The sequence below is a fragment of the Psammomys obesus genome, unplaced genomic scaffold, assembly GCF_907164565.1.
Source record: "Psammomys obesus unplaced genomic scaffold, mPsaObe1.curated_primary_1811, whole genome shotgun sequence".
NCBI lineage: Eukaryota > Metazoa > Chordata > Mammalia > Rodentia > Muridae > Psammomys > Psammomys obesus.
Window position 1 is genome coordinate 10,672,969 of NW_026596046.1, and position 17,256 is coordinate 10,690,224.

The window sequence follows — 17,256 nt, forward strand, 5'->3', positions numbered from 1 at the left end:
GGATGGATGGATGGATGGATGGATGGATGGATGGATGGATGGATGGATGGCATGCCTGTTTCCAAACAATGTAATACAGCTTACAAACAAGATTTAGCTCAGAGGACCTGGATTTGAACCCCACTGTGAACTGGACCGGGAAATCTCAGATGCATTAATTTCTCTTAAATGAGATATGTTCACTAACACATGAGGAAAGGAATAGCCAGTGGGGTGTTCTGAGTGCTGAATAAGTTAAAGGAAACAAAAAGCTGAAACTCTTGAACATTATACAGTTACTAATATTCCACAATCTTGAATATTTAAATGTCTTATCATATTTCTCTAAGTTTATACTGTTACAGTCATTTCTTCATGCAATACTTACTTTCCTGGGAGGAAAAATGCGATAGCTCTATTTTATATCAATCGTTTTATAAACTGCCAACTTAGAAATTATCTAAGATGTACCTTGTAAGCTTATAGATAATGGGGACACAGGGTGCGAGTTTCATTAGGAAAGACAAGAGCAACCATTAGGAGTCCCTCCAAATGACTAGTGGGTGGTGATTCCTCCGCTCTGATGTTTAGTTTCAAATCCCAGGCAACACAGTCAGCCTCAAAGTCATTAAGAACAATAAACAAAACCACAACCAATAAACAGAGAAATGAGTTTTAGGGCGTGGAGTTAGGAATGACAGAGGTAGAAGAAAAATAGCTAGGTGGGGGAAGAGGACCAGAATGCAAAGTTAACTTGTGTGAGATTGGGCAAGAACAAAATTCCCTAATAAGAAAAATGGCCGGTGGATAACCAGGATACAGCGTCCAGTTTGTTCTTCCTTAGCTTGGTGGAATGATTTTAGACAGTGGTAAAGTGAACAGCTTGATGTAGCACCGACTAGTGAAGAAGCAGCCTCATGGACTCTAAATTTTTAGATAATAATCTTACTTAATAGCATCATGGAAGACTCATGGAATTTACAGGCTGGTGTGTCTTGCTTCACAGTGTTTGAAAGCACATACCAAGAACAACACTTACAGTGGATATTTAAAAACAGCTTTAAGCACTAGGGACACTGCTCAGTGTCATGACAAGCAAGGTATCTGAATAATATCTGAGGACCAAGTTAAGAACATTTTTGGATCACTTCTGAAGGAAATGAAGTCTCAACCCTAAGAATAATGGAAATGAGATGTTCAAAAACAAAATATACATGAGGTAATATGTCAAAGAAGCCTAGAAACTCAGGAATTCACCCTCTTGTGAGTCAACACATACATCTACTGATCATTAAGAACTGGATGCAACCCAGTCTCCTACTAAAATCTCGAAAGTGACACAGTGTGGTAGAACCCTAACAGTAAAATTACTGCATCGATTAAAAAAAAAAAACACATTAAATCAAATTATCAGTGCTTAAATTAGAATGGGCATTTACTTTACTGCTATGGAAAATTCGACAACCAGATTCTCTTCAGCACATCCTGCATATAGATTGTGATTGTTCAGAAACTGGATGCTCACACATGCACACTCGATTGCGTACCTGAGACTAACTGTTCAAAGAAGCTTGTTGAAATTTTTCTTTTCTTAACAATACCATACTCTGTCATTAGACCTGGGACCGTCTCCTACAATAAGCAAGAATCACTGATTGATCTGCATAGGGAGGTGTAAGTGTGTCTGTCTCTGTTTGTCTGTTTGTCTGTGTGTCTGTGTGTGCTGTTGTTATTTTACTTCTTTAATAAGACCCAAAAGAAAATGAGAAAAACTCTTCCTTCTGATAGGTTATCAGGCATCAGACACTCCATGTCCAACAGCATTCCTAGGTTAAGGAAACAGAAGATTTGCCTCTCTAGGAATTAACCCTGGTAACCCTGAAAGCATTCTGCAGTTTTAAAAATTTATTTTCTACTGGGTATGTGCATGTGTCTGAGCGTATGTGTGTGTATCACTGTGTATGCAGGTGCACACAGAGACCATGGGAGGGCAGCAGATTCCCTGGGACTGGACTTTTATGCAGTTGTATGTCACCTGATATGGGTGCAGGAAGCAGATCTTGGGCCCCGTGCAAGAGCTGTCAGTGCTCCTAACCACAGGGCCATCTCTTCAGTCTCTGCATGCTAAGCTTTCTAAACAGGAAAAGTACAAGTAATGCTCATTCATATCTTCTTATTACAGAATATCCCTCAAGGAATACTTAGATATTTCTTGTTTAAAGAAAGGTGTTCATTATCTTTTTATTTTATTCAAACTGATATAAAGGGATGGATTTCTTTTCTCATTAACACTAGTAGGCATTTGTGCCATCATCAATGACCCCAAAAGACATAGTCGTTCAAGTCTGCTGACAGTCTAGTTATACTAAAACTCACCTAGACTGTGAATATCAGTGTAGGCTTTTTTCTGATAGTAGGAAACAATTTTTTTTTAATTTTATTATGCTTTCATCTTCCTGACGCTAATAGTAAATGCTGGAATATTCTATGTAAGTGACTGTTGGGCTGGAACAAGAAAGAAACTCTCTGGGAAAGTATTTATACCTTCAGCAATGAAAACAAGATATTATTGTCTTACATGACCTTTCATAAATATGGGGTACAGCATTTTACACAATTGTTTCTCAGTTCATGCTTCAATTACTGACCTTTACTGTGTAGAAAATTAATGCAATTTTCATTGTAGTGCATCCGTACAAATAAGGTCCACATGAATATTCCCACATAGGAAATATAATAAAAATAGAAAATGCTAACTGATTGTTGTTGGCTGAACTCAGCCATTATCTGCTTGTTCTGGGGTCCCTGGAAAAGCAGACTTGCAACAAGCAATTTCTTACATGGATCATCTGGTATAAAAAAAAAAAAAAAAAAGGATTTGTCTTTCTTCAAAGTTTAGTCTGTATGCTTCGTTTCTTAAAAGCCAAAAATCTAGTTACCCACAAGATGTATTTGCTATCACAAAAGAAAAGGCAGCGGAATTGTGACATCCAATCTAGTTTCTAACATGGATGAGTGCAGTGTGCTGTTAAGAACGAGGAGGAGCCAGAGGCAACAGTGATGTCATTTCATGACCACCTCTATTCCAGACAATAAAAGTATGACAGAACCCAGACCATGCATGGCCTGGTCTATGAGTCAGAGGAAGCAGAAGATGGGTGTACATTCATCCCCCAGACAGCCTTTCATCCTCTGTCGTCTGGGAAAGTTAACTGGAGATGAAGGCATGTCACTCTCAGGATAGATGGGAGGAGTAGAGAGTAGCTTTCCTCCCTTTTGCTTTTGTAGGGAATGGCTGTGTATTTATAATTTGTAGATGGGATCGGGTGTTTTACAGATCCCAGAAGCATGTTCTGTCATGTCTAACACACAGCAGAAGCCATGGGACTATGAAGATGATCATGCAACAATCCCCTGTGGTGGGGAATAATCCTGCCACTGCCTGGCCAGGTCTCAGCCAAGCACATTATGGCACTGGGCTCCGGTCCATTGAGAGGAAATGATGCATTTGGATACTCAAGAGGTCTTAGTGTTGACCTTGAAGTTTAAGCAAATCTAGTTTAGCAAATACCCAAGAGTAGTGTTCTGGCTGGTTTTTTGACAACTTGACACACGAAATAGTCATTTAGGAAAAGGGAAAATGCTGAGAAAATGCTCCTGACAGACTGGACTGTAGACAAGTCCATAGGATATTTTCTTGATTAATAACGGATGCGGAGGGCCCACTACACCAAGTGTGGTTCCACCCCTGGGATAGTAGTCCCAGGTACTATGAGAAAGCAGGCTGAATAACCCACAAGAAGCAAGACAGTAAGCAGCACCCCTCTATGGCCTCTTCATCAGCTCCTGCCTCCATGTTCCTGCCCTACTTGGGTTCATGCCCTGATTTTTCTAAATGATGGGCCACATCGTGAAAGAGCAAGCTGAAAGAAATCAAACCCTCTCCTCCCCAAGTTGCTTTTCATCATGGAGTTTTATGGTAGCCATAGAAACCCTAAGACATGAAGCAAGAATGACATGATACAGAAAGAGACTAAAACTATGCCAGGCTCCCTAGCAACAGAAAGGTGTGTTTATCAGAAATACCATAGATAGCTGAGGTTTTTTTTTTTTCAGTTTACATTTTTTTTTCTTTAGGAAATTATATAAAAATATAAAACTAAGGAAATAAAATAACATGGCTATGGCCAAACTATGAAAAGAACTTATTGGAATGCCTTAATAGAAATGTCTCAGAACTGAATATACCCTCAAGTGAGTGTTGGCCCCTTTGTCAACTCTCTCCACACGGGACAGGTTGATAGCACTATTAGGTGTATTCCACACTAGGTCCTGGCCCATTTCTGTGGAAGCCTCTTTAAAAGTGTTCTGCAACCTTCCTTGCCCAGAAAGAGTTGAAACACAGCACATACAGCTTCATCTCCAGAACCGCAGGAAGCTCTTGAACAGATCTGAGTCTGGATTAGACCCTGGATTGGACTGTGTTGCCTCATAGCATGTTGGAGAGTGCATGAGAGCCATTCTCTTCATCACTGTAGCTGTGGCTATTTGCAAGAGAACCTTAAGATCAGGCCTGTTAGCTGCTGACCTTCCCTCACAGACGGAGGTGCTGAAAAGGGTGACAGGACCCTCACCTGAGGTTCGAGCCGCTCCCCCCAAGCCTCCTAACCAGATGTGTGTGATTCTGTTCTAGTTTCACACACAGCCTCCTGATCTCTGGCGATACCAGAGATACTGTGGAAAATTTGCCTTGGGCATGGGGATGGGGATGTACAGCTTTGAGGAAGTTGTCATTTATCTTGGGTATAAGTTTTCAGTGGTGCATCTGATTTAGGAGTAACTCATGCTTCTATAAATAACCCCTTACCCATGTTCTATAACAAGCCCCATCAACCCACCGGGGTCACAGGTTTGACTATGGTGAAATGTGTTTTTTGTCCCTCCCACACACACTTGGTGCTCTACCACAGGTGAGATGCCATTTTTTATATCTGCCCAGTGAAAGACTTCCCAAAATACTTCTTTATCTAGTTACTTATGATTATGTGACACAGTAGCTCATTTTTTTATATCACCCTGTTCTCACACTCACAACAATCCTCCTGCTTCAGCCTTACAGGCATTGGGATTACACTCTGAGCTACCATGAAAGGGTCTGTTCCTTCCCGCTGGAGGCTTTTCCTTATTTGATATGTTAAAAGACACTCTGCCACAAGTGTTCCTAGGGGGTAAATACTGTACTCTTTCAAGGGTGGCACATTTAATCAGATTTGGATGAAACAAAAATCTGCCTCACTTTTAAGCTCTGGTTTTTAAAAACTTTAAATTCTGCCTCGTGTGATATTGTGATATAATAAGAAATACATATTTTCTCTTGGGTCCTGGCCGTTGGCCAAAACTCTTAAAGCTCTTGAGCTTTGCTCAGTGATAAGAGCAGCAGGAGTGTGTTCTGTTACATTTAGTTTTTGTCTTTAGATCCTGAAACAGGGCCAAATCTGGAGAAGTGGGAGGAGAACCTTTTGCTGTGCAGAACAAGCTCTGCTCAGCCACACCTGAGTTTAAGTGCATGTGACACCTTTTGGAAAGCCCCTAACACGAGGCGCTTCATAGGAACCATAGAAACCAAGTATCTGACAACAGGGCTGAAATTTGCTGCTGTATCCTCTCCCAAGCTCCTGACCCTCTAACCAAACAGTCAGACTCCTCTACCTCCAATGGTCACTGTCGTACCTAACCAATCTTGTGTTGATAGAGAAACATCATGTACACAACAATAGAAGCACCAAACAGTGTCTGGAGACTGCTGTGTGGGCAAAGGTAAGGAATGGCTGGGTCTACAGTCAGTGGGGAAGCCACACACACCCTGTCCCAAGCTTGCCCTTCTCATCACTTCTATTTGATCGTTCCCAAGTTGAATCATTTCTCCTAAGCCAATAAAGAGAAGTAAACAGACTTCTAAGTGTGTGGGCAATTCTAGAAATTTATTGAACCCTGGGGGTAAGTTATGGGAACCCCACTTACAGCTGGTTGTGGGAAGTGCAGGGGGTGGCCTTGCACGTGGCCTCAGACTCACTTGTAAGTTTCTCTGGCCAAACAGACCTTTATGGGCCGAGCTTAGTCTTCACCTAACATCCGATGGTTTGAAACTCCTTGAATCAGTTAATCAGTAACTGCGAGAGAAGAAGCTTACACCTCTATCACCTCTACTCTGGAAAGAAACACATTTAATTTTTTTTAAATAATCTGTGTTTTTAGTCTATTGTATCTTTAATAATGATCACTCTCAGAGAACAGAAAAGATTCGCTCTGTAATACACTCATGGGCTTCAAATGGGCAAAACCATCCGGTCCCCTCAATTAACTGCAAGGCTCCAGTGTCACAGAACCAGTCTTTGAATTAATGTCTGTTCAGCGGGCATTTGTATTGCACACTTGCTCTTCAGGTTCTCCTTCCTGCCCTTTCTTCTCTCTCAAGCCTCCTCCATGTGACCACCATGACACACACACACACACACTTCCCCCCCCCCCGCCCCCGCCATGCCCCGATTTTAAGGAAATGGAAGTCCATTAAGCTCAAAGCCTCTCATTTGGTACTTTAAATTTTTTTTTTTTCATTTTGTTCCAGAAGGTTTGTCTGAAAGTGTAATGACAACAAAAGCAGCAGATTTGAGAGATTCTCCCAGGAGAAGGGAAGGGACAGATGTACACAGACGTATAGCAGAGACTGCTGCCAGCGGCAGCTGGGAAAGTGACAGGCTCACAGGTGGGTGGCCACCCCAAGGCGCGGACATGAGCCTAAAGGAGCAGCCATTTCCCTTGATTTGCTCTTGACTTATCAGGCTCCCTTTCATCGGCAGAGAAAGGACCATCCTGGCTTGCGTCCCGATTTTTAGGCATGTTCAGTTATTCACTTGTGTTTTACCCTCCTTCCATCTCATTTTTAAAAATCTAAGAAAAGACTGGATACCACAGTACCCATCAGAGCAATGAACATGCATTATCATTAAAAAAAAAAAAAATCACTGTTAGAAGTCGTTGTTGTTGTTGTTTTGACCACAGTGTTTCTATAATATTACATAATGCCAAAAACTCCAAACAAACAGAACGTGGAAAAACACAGTGTGGCCAAAATTAGTTCCTGCTAAGGGTCTGTCATCAACATACCACTTACCTTCTCCTCTTCCTCCTCTTCGTCCTCCTCCTCCTCATCTCTGTCTGTGCTCTCCTGAAAGGAAACCCCGTAGCTTGTTAATTAACCAAATATCATCTGGGATTACCCAAATGCAAATGAAACAGACACGTTGAAGTTTTAAAACAGAATCCTTAGTATGTTTTGAAACTCATTACATCCTCTTGTAAAAGCTCACACTTTAAAAGTTCAGAGACACTGTGGCAAGGTTATAAATGATATGTGCAATTGAGTTGGAACCATTAGGTATAAGTAAAGCTATTGTGCAAGTGCCTTTGGACGGTATCCGCCTTCAAAACTGCATAGGCAGCTTATCTTTTCTGTAAACAGTTTTGTTCTTGTCTGGCAAATAAACCAACTGCTCTGTTAAGGCTGAAAATACTAAGCTCATAGTTATAAGGACCTCTCCCTTCTCTTTGCAGCCATTACTGAAACACTCTACAGTAGAAAATGCATTTATCTGAATAGAATCACAGTTAAAAAATGTTATAGTTCCCCCCTTGGGGTTGGGTTGCAGGGACAGAGAAAGGAAGGGAGCCAAAGGCTCTGATATTGACTAACAGGTGTGTGACTTTAGACCAGGTGCTGGACTGCAGCTGCGTTTCTACTGGGCTCATTCGAAGCAATTTAGATATCCTGTCTGTTTAATAGGAACCATTTTATACCACACACTTTCAGTGCCTAAAAATGAACATCAATCAGATATGATGGCACATGCCCGACTCCTAGTATTCAGCAGACAGAGATAGAGGAATCTCTGTGAGTTTAAAGCTGGACTCTGCATAGCCAGTGTCAGGACTGTGTGTGCATGTGTGTGTGGAGAGAGACAGAGAGAGAGAGAAAGAGAGAGAGAGAGAGAGAGAGAAAGGAAGAAAGAAAGAAAGAAAGAAAGAAAGAAAGAAAGAAAGAAAGAAAGAAAGAAAGAAAAAGAGAAAGAAAGAGAGAGAGAGAGAGAAAGAAAGAAAGAAAGAAAGAAAGAAAGAAGAAAGAAAGAAAGAAAGAAAGAAAGAAAGAAAGAAAGAAAGAAAGAAAAGAGTTGCACCATCAGTTGCTGCAATCAGATGGGTTCAGGAGCAGGGGGAGAAGAGTAAGTATTAGAAAACCAGGGACTTTTTAAACTTGAAGATTTACTTTTCTGCTCAAGATTTACTTTTCAGACCTCCTTTTTACTAATGCTCCACCACTTTCAAGTAATTTTTTTTTCATTAAAACTGTTAAAGAAGTGACCAGAGGGCTCTACTCTATTCCGCCAAATCTCTGACCAGTTAGCAAGTAACCTCTCTGAGGCTGGCGCCTCCTTACCTCTGATCATACTCATGAGCTTCAGCTGTCAGTCTGTAAGACCCTTACGGCCTGTGTAGGGGATTAGCCTTCTCAACACTGGCAACACTCATGCCTCATAAAAGCCAACTGACACATAGGAATGCAGCGAGGAAAGGTTAGCAGGGGAAACACATTACAGTTGGGGAAAGTTAGACGTCATCATTTTGAGACAGGATTTCTGCAGCTTGTCCCTGTAACTTTGGGCTCATCGCTCCGCTGTTTTACATCTATCTTTCTTTCACTAGGCACGATAAAATTAAAATGGAAGTTCCTGTCTCATTCACAATGGCCTTACCAAGACTGAATTAAGCAGTGAATTTTAATATGTTTTTTTTGAAATAAAAAGTTCCTAACAATGCAAATTTATATTCCTACCCGTAAAGAGATATTTATGCACATCTGTACACACATATGTATACACACAAATATATGCACTTCTGCAATAGGAAAGAGAAGATCTCATACACGTGGTGGCAAGAAAAAAAATCTGGCTAAGCATCGCACCAGTGTGATTGACAGCATTTACCATCACAGATGTTTCCCATTAGAGATGTTTCTCTAATTTATATTCATATAAAATCTAGTATATAAATACATATAAACTAAAAACCTATTTTTTGTTACTTGGTTATTCTATCTTTTTAAAATTATTTTTATTTAATTACAGTTCATTCACTTTGTATCCCCCTTTACCTCCCGTCCTTCTCCCCTCCCAATCCTACCCTCCCTCTTCCCCACCCATGTCCCTCTCCCAGTCCACTGATAAGGGAGATCCTCTTCCCCCTCCCTCTGATCCTAGTCTATCAGGTCTCAACAGAAGTGGGTGCATTGTCTTCTTCTGTGGCCTGGTAAGGCTGCTCCCCCATTAGGGGCAGGTGATCAAAGAGCAGGCCAATCAGTTCATGTCAGAGACAGTCCCTGTCCCCATTACTATGGAACCCACTTGGATACTGAACAGCCATGGGCTACCTCCGTGCAAGGGTTCCAGGCCATCTCCATGAGTGGTCCTTAGCTGGAAGATCAGTTTAAGAAAAGACCCCAGTGCCCAGATTTTTTGGATCTGTTGCTATCCTTGTGGAGCTCCTGTCCTCTCCAGGTCTTACTATCTCCCACTTCTTTCATAAGACTCCCCACACTCTGCCCAAAGTTTGGCTATGAGTCTCAGCATCTGCCTCGATACCATGCAGGGTAGAGCCTTTCAGAGGCCCTCTGTGGTAGGCTCCTGTCTTCTTCCCTGTTTTCTCCCTCCTCTGATGTCCATCCTTATTGCCTTTCTGAAAGGGGATTGAACATCTTAGCCAGAGTCCTCCTTCCTAAACTTCCTAAGCTTCCTTAGGTGTACAGATTTTAGTAAGTTTATCCTATATTATATGTCTAATATCCATTTATGAGTGAGTATATACCCTGTGTGCTTTCTGCTTCTGGGATACCTCACTTAGGATGATCTTTTCCAGTTCCCATCATTTACCTACAAATTTCATGATTTCCTTGTTTTTTATTGCTGAGTTATATTCCATTGTGTAGATGTACCACAATTTCTGTATCCATTCCTCAACTGAGGGACATATGGGTTGTTTCCGGCTTCTGGCTATTACAAATAAAGCTGCTCCAAACATGGTTGAGCAAATGTCCTTGTTGTATACTTGAGAGTCTTTTGGATATATGCCTAGGAGTGGTATAGCTGGACCTTGAGGAAGCACTATTCCTAATTGTCTGAGATAGTGCCAGATTGATTTCCAAAGTAGTTGTGTAAGTTTACATTCCCACCAGCAGTGGAGGAGGGTTCCCCTTTCTCCACATCTTCTCCAGCATGAATTGTCACTTGAGTTTTTGGTCTTAGCCATTCTGACAGGTGTAAGGTGAAATCTCAGGGTCATTTTAATTTGCATTTCCCTGATGACTAAGGACGTTGAACATTTCTTTAAGTGTTTCTCTGCTATTGGATATTCCTCTATTGAGAATTCTTTGTTTGGCTCTGTACCACATTTTTTTTAATTGGATTACTTGATTTGTTGCTGTAAACCCACACACTTATGGATACCTGGTTCTTGACAAAGATGCCAAAACCATACAATGGAAAAAAGACAACATCTTCAACAAATGGTACTGGTCTAACTGGTTGTCTACATGTAGAAAAATGCAAATAGATCCTTACTTATCATCCTGCACAAAAGTAAAGTCCAAGTGGACCAAAGACCTCAATATAAAACCAGACACATTAAACCTGTTAGAAGAAAAAGTGGGGAAGAGCCTTGAACTCATTGTTACAGGAGACAACTTCCTGAACAGAACACCAACACCACAGGCTCTAAGAGCAATAATCAATATATGGGACCTCATGAAAATGAAAAGCTTCTGTAAAGCAAAGGACAATGTGGTTAAAACAAAACGACAGCCTACAGATTGGGAAAGGTTCTTCACCAACCCTATGTCTCACAGAGGGCTAATATCCAGTATATATAAAGAACTCAAGAAGTTAAACAGCAACATATCAAGTAATCCAATTAAAAAATAGTTGTTCTATCTTAATGATATATGTCCATGACTATTTCATTAGATAATCAAAACCAAATGAAATCAGAAATGTCCTTCAATATCTATTCTCTCAAAAGTACTTTTAAAAACAAGAATATAAAAACTCATATGACAAGTTTGAATTAGAATCATGGAAAAACTCGCTGTAGACAATATTTTTACAACGAAATTTATCAGGCACAGATATTTTAGAGTTTTGATTTTAAAGCCTGTTTCTTAAATTAGAAATGTCAAATTGTGATCCTAATGCTAGTTACCAAATTCAAGTCTGGTTCATGTAGAACCGAAACATACCCCCTGAACTGGATAGATGAGGGGAGTCAGGAGGGCCAGAGAAGCATACACCAGGAATTTGCTTTAGAAGGGACAAGGTGCCTTTTCACATAGAGGGATTTTGAGGGCTAATTGGCATTTGGGAATAGAGAGTGGGCACTCTGGAAGTACCCTGGGAAATCCTCAAAAGGAAGAATGGGCTAACCCAGCTTTCCAGGGAGTTTTACAGTACTCTCAAAGATTATCCTCTGCTGTTTAAAGGGTGATTTCTAGGAACCCTATCACAAACCAGACGGATGGACAGATTTCTAGGGAGGGTTCTTCTCATGTTAAGAACATCAGCTGAGATGTGGGAATATAAGCCACGAAAAAAGAAACATTCCAGAATCTGTGTGAAAAAGCACACATGCTGGAAACTGGAAGCTGTGTACTTACACATCATTCTTCATGGCTCTAACACTGAACGGAGCATGATGTGGTACTGATCCACTGCCACTGTCCTATTTCTCCTCAGGACACTGGAGGAACTCTGTGACTCTTTGCTTACCTGGCTGTCCTGGGTACTGCTGCCTTTCCCTTTCACGGGTCTGAGGAAGTTGTACAGAAAGAGGAGCAGCAATGCCAGAGGGATCATGTAGAGTTCAAAATTCCAGACAGTGACCAAAAACATCTGCCAGGAAAACAAGGAAGAATCCGTGACTCTTGAATAAAACAGAGGATGGGAATTTCACATTGCTAATTCATTGACATTGCACGATTAACTTCAGGAATAGCTCAAAGGAGTGAAAGTGCAAATGGGTACAGCCATCATGAAAACCAGTGTGGCAGTTCCTAAAAGACCTAGGAAGAGATAAACTATATTGCTAAGCTATACCATTACTGACATATACCCAAAGGACTGTATTTCCTATTTTAGAGACATATGTTCAAACATGTTCATAGCTGCTCTATTCAAAATAGCTGGGACAGGAAAATAACCTAGGTGTCCCTTAACTAATGAATAGATAATAAAAATGTGCTGCCCACACACAATGGAGTTTTATTCAACTGTAAAGAAAAACGATATGTGCAGGTAAATTAATAAAACTGGAAAATATACTAAGTGACATCGCTAGACCCAGAAAATCAAATGTTACATGTCTTAACTCATGTATATCTTACTGTCAAATCTTTAGATTTGTATAGAGTACCTACTGTAGGGAACTGGAATGCAGCTCAGGGATATCTTAGGGAACAGTGAATATTGGAACACAAGTGATATGAAGGGAAAAGGGGACATCATGAAAAGGGAGGTTTAAGTAGGGAGAAGGATGGGAGGGGAGGGCAGAGAACCAGGTTAGGGAAAGGAATAACTAACACAGAAGATGACTGAAAGGTGAAACTAACTGTTTGAAAGTTTTAGGAAGGAAATAGATGATAGATGGATAGATAGATAGATAGATAGATAGATAGATAGATAGATAGATAGATAGATAGATAGATGATAGAGAGATAGAGAGATAGAGTTCCTCCCAGAAGTCAAAGGTTGATTTAAAAACAAAACAAAACATAAAGCTCAGTACCAGGTATGGGATACTTCTAAGCTATTCTCCAGAAATGTCACAGACACTCAAAATAGAGTACTGTCACTACTCTTGGTTGCTAAGCAGAACTGCATTGATGAAAACACTACTTTGTTCATAGGAAATGGAGAAATAGAGTTGGTATTAATCAGGGAGCATCTTCTCTGGTGGTTAGATTCCATAGCACTGGAAGGTAGTAAGTAGGCTGCTTGGAGAAAACAATCATCAACAGTTGTACCAAGTTTTTAACCCCATAAGCTACAAAAATGACTGGGTTGAAAAGTTATGCTCATCATCCAACAGTGGCACAAACATTATAGGAGTAATCAACTACCTTCTGTTTGGATTTAAGACACCCTCCACAGGGAAAAAAATGCTCTTTTAGTAATATAAATCTAGGCAGAAACCCTTTGCTGGAGAGACCACAGGCTCCAGGGACAAACCTACCACTACTATTCTGCTGAGTGGACAAGCCTCAAACTGCCCTTTAAATTCATACCTCAGCTATAGTTTAGTGTAGCTCTCAGACAGACCTCATCAGAAATGATTCTACGTTCAGGTGACATTGCTTAATACAAAAACTAACAGCTGGTCAGAATGCAGAGAATAAGTATCATTGGAATACTCATCCATAAAGAGAACATCTGTACCACAGCCTCTTTCCCCAGAGTTTAGGGACTGTTTCAGAAAACATGGAAAGTCTGACTATAGAAGCCAGAGATCAGGGAGAACTGGGGTGAAACAGTGTCTTCTGGACAAGAAAGGACGGCTGCACTGATTATTCACAAAGGAGAAAGCTAAGGGTAATTGATGGCTTCTGTGGGAAGGAGGCTCGGTTTTTTGGGTTTTTTTTGTTTTGTTTTGTTTTGTTTTTAAGGGTGAAGCCTCCGTTCCCTGGTAGGTTGACTACACTCCAGTACATAGACACACACTCATAAGTACCTGGGTATCACAAACTGAACTCAGTTGGTTCTGACAAAATCCTTGCCATCAGTAAAAATGATTTGAACCGGGGAGAATGGGTGCCAATATTTAAAACCACAGGTATTTAACATACATGCATGTTTCCCGCATCTCTTTAAGAATCATAAATCGAGAAAGCTGTAAAACTGTAAAGCTCTTAGAATAGAATTAGGTATTACTTCTGATATTGTGAAAATACGCATGCACCTGGACCCATCATTCTCGGCTTCAGTGACATGTGTCGTTTGCTGTGGAAGGGCAAGTGAGAACTCAAGGCCCTAAGCTACAACAATCCGTAAGACACACAGGCCAGCAACAGGGGCACGATCTCCAAGGACACAGAACAGGAGAACACAGGGCTGCCCTTTTGGGAAAACTACTGCAATACTTGGGACATAATGTTCACACGTATTCTGTGAGATGAACCACATGATTTGTAAATATCAGCTTCCAGTGTGTATATAAAAAAAACCCCTCAAGGTAGAATATTTCATCATCAATATAAAAACTTACTATCCAAAAGTAGTATTGTTTACTGCTCAGGACATTTTACTAAAATTTAAAAATGTTATAACCATTATAGATTGCTTAATTTTTTTTTTATTTTTGGTTGTTGTCAGTACTAAATAATTTCACTCCCATTTTTTCAAACTGGTTATAATTTTTATGAAAAATCCTCTAATTTGAATATATTAATTTTTAAAATTAATAACCTTGCTGAATATTTTGTTCTTGTTTCAAATAGCATTGTTTTTTTTTTAATTTGGGGATTTCTAAAATATATTCACATGAACTATGTGTAAGAAGTATTTTCTGTTTCTTCCTTCCTGTGTTTATAACTTGGTGTTTCTTGTTTAATTTCTTTACTCCTACAAAGCAATGAACATAAAGATACTGGGAGAGATATTATTGTCTAACTTCATACTTTAATGAAAATTGTTCTGGTTTTCTCTCTTTCTATCATTAAGCACGGCATTAGCTTTTAGTTTGCAATGTATAAATCATATAATATTAAGAATGTATACAAATCCATTCGGTTTTAATATAAGAAAATTCATAGAGGTACTCACTTTAGTACTGTTGGTATCTCACAAATGTTTTAAAAGCACTCCTTTGTATCTGCTTCAAATTTCATAAAGCATTTTTAAACAATAAGATTTCCATTCATTCTAAGAAGAGTCTATTTTGTGAGTGTTACTTCTTAAATCAGTAATGAATAGTGGCTAATCAGTTGTCTTCTGTTTGTTTTTCATTTTTGCCATCTTCTGAAAAATAATGTTATCCTTCTCATTTTGATATATTAATAGGATATATTTATTTAAACAGAGTTTTTAAACAATCTTCTACTTGTTTGGGAAACTCCTTCACAAGGTCTAATGATCTCTCTCTTTCTCTCTCTCTCTCTCTCTATATATATATATGTATATATGTGTATATATATGTATATATACATAACAATATATATATATATATTGTCCTGCTGAACACACTAACACAAAAATACCTTTGCATTGATTCCAATGATATAAATTATTTGATTTTTGTGTTATTTTCAAATTTTAGAAGTAGGGTCATTATGACATCACATAAGCTTTCTTCAACACCTTATGACACATGTTATAGTTTATATGGCCAAATATTTTAAGATGGTAAACATACATAGGCCCCCTCCCTCAAGTGCTGAGATTTCCTCTGTCACTTTTCAGTTACTTGCTATTTTTATTTTTCAAAAATAATATGCTGCAGGTAGTTCTTCCTGCTGTCAACAACCCTCTGCTGTCTCCTTCTCATCCCCAAAGCAATATTCTCTTAAAAATGGAGTGTCCTTCTCAAATGAACCCTTTAGTTACCCATTAAAAACACATATCCAGCTATTTGCTTAAAAACCTGTGAAATATGGCAATATTTTATTCAATAGAAGGTCTTACATTCTCTTTATTCATTAAACAAGAACATTCATTTTTACCTGATATAGTTCTCCAGTCAAATGACTGTTCTTAACCTTTGATTGAAACTATGGCTTTTTCTTGTAATATATGGTCAAACATGTAACCTCAAAGTTCGTGATTTGGCATTCAACGTTCTACTATAGGAGTCCTATTATACTCTGAAATGATAAATCTATTTTTAATGATGATTGCATGTGTATGATCTTTATTCTTTTTCATTTTTTATAGTTAGAAACAAGCATCCAACTTAAAACTTTCTCTATAGTCACTTTTAGCAACCAAATTTATACACTAATCTATACTTTTTTAGATCTACAGTATCACTTTCATCTCAAATATGCTGATGAAATTTCATCAGCCACTTCAGCAGAAAACATTTGCAAGAAAATTATTCCTCAAAACTGTAACTATATGTGTTTACAAATTTCTATGGAACATAATATCATACAGTCCAAAAGAAGGTTCTTCCATATTTGTGTATCTCATTTTCCATTTCAAAATTTTATTTGGAGGGATGATTACATAGATAGATAGATAGATAGATAGATAGATAGATAGATAGATAGATAGATAGATAGATAGATAGATAGATATAGATGATAGGTAGATAGATAAATATTATTATAAACAACAAATGTGCCCTAATAATGACATTTTTTTCTTTCAGAACTGCTTTGGGATATATGAGTGTTTTCTCATTATCGACCCAAGAACTATTGCAGTCACAGTGATGGCACAGGTAATAACACTTCAAAAATGGTCCAGAAAAATTAAAGTGTAAAGTACTATTTTAAAATACTTATGGCTCTTCAAGGCAAGGCTTGTAACATTATCTGTCATGGAGTTTATAATGCATTAAGTAGAAAACACAAAAACTCAACCATATAAGAGGATATGCAGATCAACTTAGGCAAGAAGCAGTGTTTATATGGATCAAATGGCATGTAATACCGATCCTAGGTTGACTATCAAAAGTTAAGGGATGATAACATGCACACAAATACAAATTTATTGCTAGCATGTATAACATGTTTGTTCTCTCCCACCCACCCCGTGTCCCTCTATCCTTTTTGTAGTCACCGCCATCACCAACAGTAACCACCTGCACAAGGGGCTGGGAATTAAAAGAGACAGAGAACACAAACAGGAAAACAAAGACAGTGCTCTGATCAAGGTGCCATCTTTATTACAGAGCAAGCCACTTATACAGGCAAACCGCAAGGGACTTTCCAAGTACACATATCCAAGCAAAACAGGAAACTTAATCAAGCAAAACAGGAGGCTTAACCAAGCAAAATAGGAAACTTAATCAAGCAAAACGGGAGGTGTCTGCTGACAACAACGAGAATAGCGAGTCAGCATGACTTGCATGCACATGACCACCTCAGGTCAAATGGAATGGCTACCTCACCTTTTCTTCTTCCCTTACCCTGTCTCTCTATTTCTCTGATACATACACTGAGGAATAAAATATAAAAGTAAC

General features: G+C 39.2%; 1 protein-coding gene across 1 annotated transcript in view; it reads right to left on the minus strand.

Moving 5' to 3' along the window:
• Nucleotides 1-17,256, minus strand: part of Mctp2 (multiple C2 and transmembrane domain containing 2) — a 181,008-nt gene that overhangs the window by 32,068 nt on the left and 131,684 nt on the right. The window contains exons 17-18 of the mRNA XM_055623671.1: nt 11,847-11,969; nt 7,151-7,204 (exon numbers count right to left, since the gene is read on the minus strand). Of these exons, the coding sequence (XP_055479646.1) occupies nt 7,151-7,204; nt 11,847-11,969 (177 nt within the window). The remainder of the gene's footprint in view (nt 1-7,150; nt 7,205-11,846; nt 11,970-17,256) is intronic.